The 9,810-nt window shown below is 31.1% G+C and overlaps 1 protein-coding gene across 1 annotated transcript in view; it reads left to right on the top strand.

The window, feature by feature from the left end:
* The window catches only part of LOC139504263 (fibrinogen-like protein 1), a 36,408-nt gene extending 28,258 nt beyond the window's left edge, over positions 1 to 8,150 (top strand). The window contains exons 2-6 of the mRNA XM_071294330.1: positions 415 to 471; positions 976 to 1,130; positions 1,763 to 1,859; positions 2,553 to 2,717; positions 7,903 to 8,150. Coding sequence (XP_071150431.1) covers positions 415 to 471; positions 976 to 1,130; positions 1,763 to 1,859; positions 2,553 to 2,717; positions 7,903 to 8,150 — 722 coding nt within the window. The remainder of the gene's footprint in view (positions 1 to 414; positions 472 to 975; positions 1,131 to 1,762; positions 1,860 to 2,552; positions 2,718 to 7,902) is intronic.
* Positions 8,151 to 9,810: the final 1,660 nt, after the last annotated feature.

Genomic DNA, 9,810 nt, shown 5'->3' with positions numbered 1-9,810 from the left:
CCTAAATATTGTCACATTAACCTATTATGTCTGTTAAGATGCTCGTTATATGTTTTCAATCATACAACAAAAATTTGAGCAACTATATTACCAGTTGGAGGTATAACTAGCTATGACATCAGGTTGAACCACTTTATTTTGAGAAGACAAATATACCAAGTTAAAATTATAACAGTTGTTTTCCTTATGTTAGTTTCAGAGAGTCTAACGTTTGATTTAGTCAGTTCAAGACTCCTGATTTTTTTAATAGTTTCAGATGTAATTTTTTGTCAACATATTCTTTATTTCAACATGCGTTATTTCTTGAATTTAGTAGTAGTAAACTTGCACAAACGATCATGTAAAGGGATTATATTTTAAGGATTCAATAGTTTATTACAATCAATAATAAAATTTCCCTTATACTTGTTTCAGACACGAAAACTTTCAAGAAATCACTACAGGAAGTTCATCAATTCATAGCAAATCAAAGTAAGTAAAACACTAGTCATACGATAAATTGTAAATCCAATTTTCGTCTACCTTTTTATTTTTACCAATATTTTTTGTTTAGACATTTTGACACATTGACATTTTACTGCATGTAAATCATATTTATACGTTTTGTTCAGTTACAATATAAGACAAAATTGAATTTTTAATTTTCAATTTTTTTCTTTTTCTCAAATTGTTCTGTACCAAGTCAGGAAAATGGCCATCGTTATATTATAGTTCGTTTCTGTGTGTGTTACATTTTAATGTTGTGTTTCTGTTGTGTCGTAGTTCTCCTCTTATATTTGATGCGTTTCCCTCAGTTTTAGTGTGTAACCCGAATTTGTTTTTTTCTCAATCGATATATGAATTTCGAACAGCGGTAAAAAAACTGTTGCTTTTTTTTTATAGGATGAATATTTGTTGTTTTGATAACATAAATTTATAAACGTAGATGTATGCTCGTGTTTTACAACAAAGATATTACATAACATTGTGATTAAGGGGACAACCTGAATAAACAGAACAAATGCGGAGGAGTGATACACGATTGTGGTGATTTGAAAGGAACAGGCTGTACAAGTGGTATATACGTGCTGACTCCAAACGATACAGCACAATCAAGAGTTTACTGTAATATGAATGATAAAGGATGGACAGTAAGTTTCTTTTATTGTTTATATGAATGTAACATTTGTTTTATATATATCTATATATTATTATTTATAGAAAAAAAAAAGAAAAAACAAACTCATCATAGATACCAGGACTTAATTTTGTATATACGCCAGACGCGCGTTTCGTCTACAATAGACTCATCAGTGACGCTCAAATCCAAAAAAGTTAAAAAGGGCAAATAAAGTACGAAGTTGAAGAGCATTGAGGACTAAAATTCCTAAAAGTTTTGCCAAAGCCAGCTAAGGAAGCATGTATATGATATGTGTACAAAAATGTAGTTTATATTTACTCGTGCTCTTCTTCAATGTCAGTTACAAATATAACATTGGACATGATGAACAATTTTACTGCAATTAGATATAGGCTATCAATTTATAACAAATCATAACAACTTGCAGCAATTTTATTACTAAATTTCTTTTCGATTGCATAGTGAGGTCTTCAACATGGAACAAAAGCTTTAACCCAACAGCATGTTCAAGACGACCTCGATGCTGAGTGAAATTCTTTGCAAAATATCAGCAATCCAAATGTTTACAACATAATGTCGTCTTCTGCTGTTGTCTACTCTCATTGACACATTCCCAATTTGCATTCTCAATTTTATTTCAAGGTTATACAAAGGAGACAAGACGGTTCTACAAATTTCTACCGAGGATGGGACGACTACAAAAATGGTTTTGGCGAACCGACAGGAGAATTCTGGCTTGGTACTGAGTTGTTTACTATATTTTGGTTTAAAATGGTGAAGTAAAATAATATTTTTAAATTCTCTTCGCTTTTCTTCATTTTGGAAAAATGATTGAAATTTGTAATATTGTAATTCATTGATGCACTTTTGGCATTTATTTGAAATAATGAATAAAAAGTTAATTATGAACTACTTATAAAAATATTATATCTTTGAAAGAGGGACGAAAGATACCAGAGGGACAGAGTCAAACTCATAAATCGAAAATAAACTGACAACGTCTGGCTAAAAATGAAAAAGACAAACAGACAAACAATAGAACACATGGCGCAACATAGAAAACTAAGGAATAAGCAACACGAACTCCACCAATACAAAAACTAGGGGTGATCTCAGGTGCTTCGGAAGGGTAAGCAGATCCTGCTCCACATGTGGCACCCGTCGTGTTCCTTATGTTATAACAAATCCGGTAAATAGTCTAATTCGGCAGGTCACAATCATGAAATGGAAGGGGATTGTAGTTACGACGTAAGAAACATATTGGATATCATTTGTGAAACGGTTATTCCATAACGATCAACCAACTCGTGATGGCGTCCGTAAAATTTACGAAGGGATGATTTCAACTTCACCATTTGGAACTCTTGGTTTAATAGATTCCATGTGAGGAGCAACTTAACAGATTCTTACAATTTGTGCACATTTATACTAGGTAACGAATACATTTACAAACTCACGTCAGATGGTGGTTATCAGCTCCGAATTACACTAGAAGATTGGAATGGTGACACACGCTATGCTACATATACTACTTTCAGTTTGGGAAACGAAGCTTCTGGTTATAAATTGACAATCGGAGGATACAGTGGCACTGCAGGTATGTATAGTCCGTTAGATTTCTATAAATCTTCAGAAAAAAATTCTTTACAAATAAATATTTTTTTCTTCATGTATGCTAATGTATGATATATACGAACTCTGACAATGAATAACATAATTTTGAACAAATAATCAAAAAAATTACTCATTAGGTCTCTATGCTTCTTCTATTATTTTTTACATATAAAATACTCAATGGAGTTAGTATGAGTAGTGTTACTGCCTCGTATTCAAAACAAAAACATTAGACATGTGCTTTAAACCTGTTTGTTTCATTGTACCATGTGACTTTACTCATTTAAATATTAAAGGACACTATATATGTCATGAAAAATAACCATCATTTAAGTTTTTTTTAAACTGTTTTATGTTTATTTTATAAAATGCACTTGCATGTATCTACAAAGAAGTAATTATTCCCTTACAATATCTTTGTTTTTGTAACCTTAATTTAAATCTAAATTTATATCTTCTGAAATAATATATAAGCAAGCTTTTCATGCTTTAATCATGACGACAGTAGTAACAATATGGAGAGGCTCTAAAAAGTTTTACAAATAAGAATTTACAGAATAGATTTGATATTTATATTTTTCTTGACTTTCCTTTACAGCTTATGACTTTCAAAAGATGCAAATAAAATTAGATAAAATATAACCTTAAAGACCTTTATTTATGAAAAAGAGGACTTTTCAAAAATATTTTTTTTTAAATTATGCATTATCTCCCTAACGTATAAACAAAGAAAGGGATTAACATGCATCCAAACATTTCTAAAGAAAAAAAGGATATGATTCTGAAAATCATTTTCTTGTCGAGTCAAATCGGGGAGCTCCATTTCATTTATGGTATACTACCACAAAAAGAACTGCCCACTGTTCGAAAGTTAGTGAAAGATTTATAAAGAAAATGCTTGGATCAGAAGAAACCTTGAAGTCAAAAAGTGTGTCAACTAAAATCAGTTTGACAAAGGTCTGATAAAAACTACTGTGCATAATTTATTTAGGAAAAATGAATGTGTGACTGTGTGACATTAAAAAAAATAAAAACACCTTTTGAAAAAAATCATTATATTAATTTATCAAAAAACAAATTATTGAAAACTCTGAATGATTTATGCTTAAGATATAAGAAAGTGGATAAAACAGAGAAGGTTTAGTTTAAACAATATTTTATTCAAAAAGTGCATGAAACATAATTATACAATATAAACTACAGGGATTCGGAAACAAGAAAAACTTATATAAATCCGTCACCCTTAAAAAAAAATGACAAAATTAGGAACATAGTATATAAGAAACTCGTATAATCTAATTTTCAATTCACCTTTAACATCTTTATTCTGAGGTTTGCCCGTTACTCAGAAGTCAGTTTGATCGAAAAATGTGATCAACTCGGTGTTTTTTTTACAATTATGGTTCATGTATCTGAGAAATATGTAAATGTTTCGAAAATAAGGTAAAACATTAAATTAAAGTGAGAAGGTTTAGTTGAAAGAAAAGACATTGTTAACCAACGTATACAATATCTTAGGACAATTAAGAAAACGGGCGAAGAGGGTTATACTGTGGTTTATTTAGATGAAATTTGGGTTGAAACCAACCATACAACTTCTCATCAATGGACTAGTTCAGACTATGCACAGAAAAATCCCCATAGATCAAGTCCGAAGATTCGTTGTTTTGCATGCTGGATGTGAAAGTTTGTTTCTTTTTAAATAGGATGTGATCTAGTTTTAAGGATATCAGTACGGACGGACGCGATAACCATACGGAAATGGACAGCAAAATTTTTGACCAATTAGTTCCAGCTTTGCAAAACAAAGTCAAATTGTAATAAACAATGCGTCATATCATAGTGTGCATGTCGAGGGTACAAAACTTCCCACACATAATTCAAGAAAAGATTTATGAAATTATTAAATCCAAAACAAATTACCTTGTATACAAGGTTGACGAATTTTTGAAAAGGAAAGGACATGAAGTTCGAAAACTGAACATTTATTGTACTGTTATACCACTGTCTCAGGTTAGGGAAGGATTTTGATCCCGCTAGCATGTTTAACCCCGCCACATTATGTATCTATGTGCCTGTCCCAAATCAGAAGCCTGTTATTCAGTGGTTGTCGTTTGTTTTTGTGTTAAATATTTGTTTTCGTTCATCTTTTTTATATAAATAAGGCCGTTTGTTTTCTCGTTTGAATTTTTTTTACATTGTAATTTCAGGGCCTGTTACAGCTGACCATGCGGTATGGGCTTTGTTCATTGTTGAAGGCCGTATGGTGACCTATAATTGTTAATTTCTATGTCATTTTGCTCTCTTGTGGAGAGTTGTCCCATTGGCAATCATACCACATCTTCTTTTCTATATTTAAATGATTCAAAAAGGGTTTGAAAAGATAAATTGCACAACATGGTTAAATTCATTCAATCATGTAAAAAACAATATTGATTCCAAATATTGGCAAAAGGATGCTATACAGGATGAAATTCACAAAATTATTATTCATATTGAATCCGACTCTGCAATTGAAAGTGAAAAAGATAATGATAATCCAAGTGATGGAGATGAGACTGAAGATTACGAATTGCTTGAATAATATTTTTTTTGCGAGTACTTTGGGTTTGCTTTTCCTAAAATTAATCAAAATTAGTAGATAAAAGTTTCCATAAACATATAATTACTTTAGATGTATGGTTCATTATAATACGTTATTTTGATTGGCTACACTGTAATCTCGCGTTATTCCTTAATCAACTTCATTACACAATAAAATGTATCATTCATGATGACACGAGGTCCCACAATAAAGTGCACATGTAAATTAAATAAAAACCTGATTTCATGATGTTAGCTTAAAAATGTAATTATAAGTATTGCATGCTTAAATGAAGGTAAAATAACTAACAAATATGTTTTATATTATTCATTTTTCACAAGATTTCATTTCTAAACTGAATTTTGCCAACAAAGTACTTTGAAGTTTTAAAAAATGTAATACTAGTTACGTTCAATGTAAAATATTTCTAAGGACTTAGGTTACTGATAGAAATTGAACAATGAAAAATACAAAATCATGTATAAAGAAAGTTCAGTAATCACATGACTTAATTGAATGCTGGTCAGAGTTATTCAAATGAGTAAAGACACATGCTACACTGTCTGAATCAGGTTTAAAGAACATGTCTAATGTTTTTGTTTTGAATAGAAGTCTGTAACACTACTCATACTTATTCATTGAGTATTTTATATAAAATAAAATAGAAGTAACATAGAGACCTTATGGGTTCAAATTATGTTATCCATTGTCAGAGTTCGTGTATATCATACATTAACATACATGAAGAAAACAAAAATTATTTGTAAAAATGAATTTTTAAGAATTACAGAAGTCAAACAGACTATGATAAAATGTCAAAAAATTTACAATTTACGATTAACGCACACCTTGATCAGTCCTACAAAAATATAAAATTATTGATAGTTTTCATTTACATCGACTCGTTTATGTTTGCAGTGAAAATATATCTTTTTCTGTTATAATCTGTGTCCGCGAAAATGTAATTGCACATTTTACAGATATGCTATTGTTAAGTTATGTAATTGTTGGTTACAGAAATGACATGCTAGACTGGTAAGCACTAATTTTGTTGAGATTGTTTTCTCTCTACAAAGACATGCAAGAAACGTGCCGAGTACAATTTTTCAGATGCATTGTTCTTTTGAAATCAACATACAATATACTTCCATCTTCACGGGGATGAATACTTATACAATTAGTCTTATTACGGTAACAGGATAATTTTTCAAGTATGTCGATTTAATTCAGTTTTTGATGCCCCATTTTTTGGTCTGTGTGTCCGTCTGTTCGTTCGTCCATTCGTCCGTTCGTCCGTCTGTCCCGTTTCAGGTTAAAGTTTTTGATCGAGGCAGTTTTTGTTGAAGTTGATTTTCAATCAACTTCAAACTAAGTACACACGTTCCCTATGATATGCGCTTTCTAATTTTTATTCCAAAGTAGAGATTCTCTCCCATTTTCAAGGTCCACCTAACCTAGAAAATGATAGTGCGGATGGGGCATCCGTGTACTGAGGTCACATTCTTGTTTTAGAAAATATGTTCAATAGGATATAAAAAAACAATGATTTTTGTTGAAGTTATAAGATAAACATTTAAAAATAAGAAAACAAGGGATAAATCAAATTCATGCGTATGGTACTCTTATTCAGCACAAAAATGATAAATTAAAACCGGTATTCAATTATGAATAATAAGATGCCAAAGACATATGCCACATACGTTTTAAATTAACAACAGTCTATCATCAATCTCTGTTTTTATTTTTATCAGAAGTGACCCAGTCTAAAAAATGAATGTAAAGATGGTACTGTTAAAGTTGTAAGAAGATAAAATCTATTTACTTAAATGATTCTTTATATGTCAGCAAGAACTGACAATATTGTTGCATGCCTATCTTACATTTTCTAAATTACAATTCAAGTGAATATGTTGATGTGTTAAGAGGCTGATTTATTTTAAATTACACTGAATGTGGTCATTTTGATAACAGCACCTAGGTTGAGATCGTCATGTTTAGAAATCGATTTTCATATCGCAATTTTAGATGTGTGCATGTTTTGTTTTCAATAGAAAATATTATATTCTCTCCACAGTAAGTCGAAAGTCTAGCCCACCCTTGTTTCTCATAAAAACACAACTCTTATATTAAAAAGACTAGTTTTAAACCTTGTTTTTTATTACACCAAAAATAACGGTTTCACATCAAATATAAAAAAATACTGTTTTGGGACTTTTTTTTCAGTATTATGATAAAGATATGTTGATGCAAAAAATGAATTTCTCCATAGAGGACATTTATGAAATACCGATTAATAGCATAAAACAACAATGGAGAAAGACGAATTCCGCAAAAGCAAGAAACCACGTGATCAAAATTGCGTATTCATGTGGATAACATTATTTTGTATTTGTTCCTCTTGTACATTTGGTTTTTTTTTTATACTTTTTATAAGTGAGAAATAAAAGATTAAAACTAAAAACTTAAAACCCTGAAAATTACATAATTAATTAAAGCACCAATGATATTCACACATACAAATTAAGGATGTAACACAAATAAATAAGATGTGTAATATTATATGATATTTGTTATTACTCTTTAGGAGATTCAATGAGTTACAGCAATGGTCGTTTATTCAAAACAAAAGACCGTGACGATCACCACAAATGTGCACAGTTGTTAGTCGGGGCTTGGTGGTATGGACATTGCAGTCATGCTAATCTGAATGGAGAGTATCTTCGTGGAAAAACTAGTAGCGATAAACACCCCACACGAGGTTTTATATGGTATCACTGGAAAGGATTCTATTATTCACTAAAGAAATCTGAGATGATGATTCGCAAACAATAGATAAAACTTAATGACTTGTTTAGCACTTTTGTCATATATTGTATGTTTCTTGTATATATTATGTTTGCACTTTAACCCCTAAGGGTTTCAATTTTTGTAATAAAGTTATCATTAACTATCTTTCACTGTATTGAACTACAATTATTACACAAATTGAACTTAAACTACTACAAAAAGTGCGAACAACCACCTTTATAATAAATCATTCGAAAGAGGAAACCTTGTACTATCACAATATGCCTGTTGCTAGGACCTGTTATGGTCATTTTTTTAAATTGAAGCGAAAGGTCATCTTTACAGATCTGTAAAAATTTTGAAGGGTTTTAATTTTGACTTTTTTACATGTATATACTATAAATCTTCTGCTCACAGTAAAACATTTTTTTGAGCACAGAAATTTTCCTTTACAAGTACAGACAATGCCTTGACATAATTCACCATGGACGGTTCAGATTCGGAAGATTTTTTTGCATTACTGACTTGAGAACTGCTCGTGCCATTGAATGAAAGGTTTTTTTTATCATCTATTGTTTCTGTATTTCCAAGTTAAAGCTGATGTGGTGTTTTATTATCGGTGGATATATATATGTGTTGTAATAAGGTCGGTGTAAATTCTTTCTCTTTATTGATAGGTTGATCGTGGATAATTCACCAATTTGCCTTTTCAGAATCTAGAGAAACTATGGGTAATCTCATTGTTTGTACACCAAAACGAAAATAACGTTACGTCATTGGTTGAATTTCTATTGTTTATGACATTTTTAACCAATCACGACGTTTTGATGTATACTTTTTGAAAATATTACGCAGGATGCATAAGATTTTGAAACGGCGAATTATAGCATTTGGTGGAACGGTGACTGCTCTTGTAGTGATGTTTCAAATTCTAATGTTATTTATGTCGTTGTGCTGGTACTTATAATCTATCAATGATGGTTCAATATATAAATCTGTTGGTAATATAGATGAAGTCGTTTGTCGAGTAATAGCAAATGTGAAGTGGAATGGTAATTCTTCGGTTGCCATAGCTTTAATAGAGTAGAATTACAGTACTAAGAAGATATAACATACCAAGAAAAAGAGATTGCAAATTAAAGAGAAAAAAAGAAACATAACTACTCTTAAATCTGCAATTTTGTGTAAGCAAATTTTTGTTTTCGTCAAGATTCGATCTCATGCTTTTGTGATATCGATTCAGCATCGCCTGAACTAGTACTGTGTCCATCGCTCTAGACCACTCCGTCCGACACCATCATTTCTTCTGAATTCTCAGCGAAAACTTAAGCTTTCACAATCGTCAATGCTGGATTTGGTCTTTGTGGGTTTTGTTTAAACTGACCACCCGCTGATTGATACTGCGTAGATAAGAGCGAAACAACAGCAGGGGTCCAGTTTAGGTTTTGTCATGCAAAACTCAAATTGTAGTTCCTCATAGGATAGAAAATTCTCGGAAAAATTACAAAGGTATACAAAAACCATTACGAACATTTTATTAATATGTGTTGATAACCTTTTAAAAAGTATAGTACAGTGCAGGTTTATCATAATAAGTGCATGGTTAACGAGAGCATGCAGTTAAAGGTCATAGACCCCAATAGAATAAATTCTTCCGTTAGCTTTTGGTGGATTCGCCCCCTCTAGCCCACTACCAACCGGTGCT

This window comes from Mytilus edulis, chromosome 14 (genome assembly GCF_963676685.1).
Source record: "Mytilus edulis chromosome 14, xbMytEdul2.2, whole genome shotgun sequence".
Lineage (NCBI taxonomy): Eukaryota > Metazoa > Mollusca > Bivalvia > Mytilida > Mytilidae > Mytilus > Mytilus edulis.
This window is presented reverse-complemented; position numbering and strand designations above follow the sequence as displayed.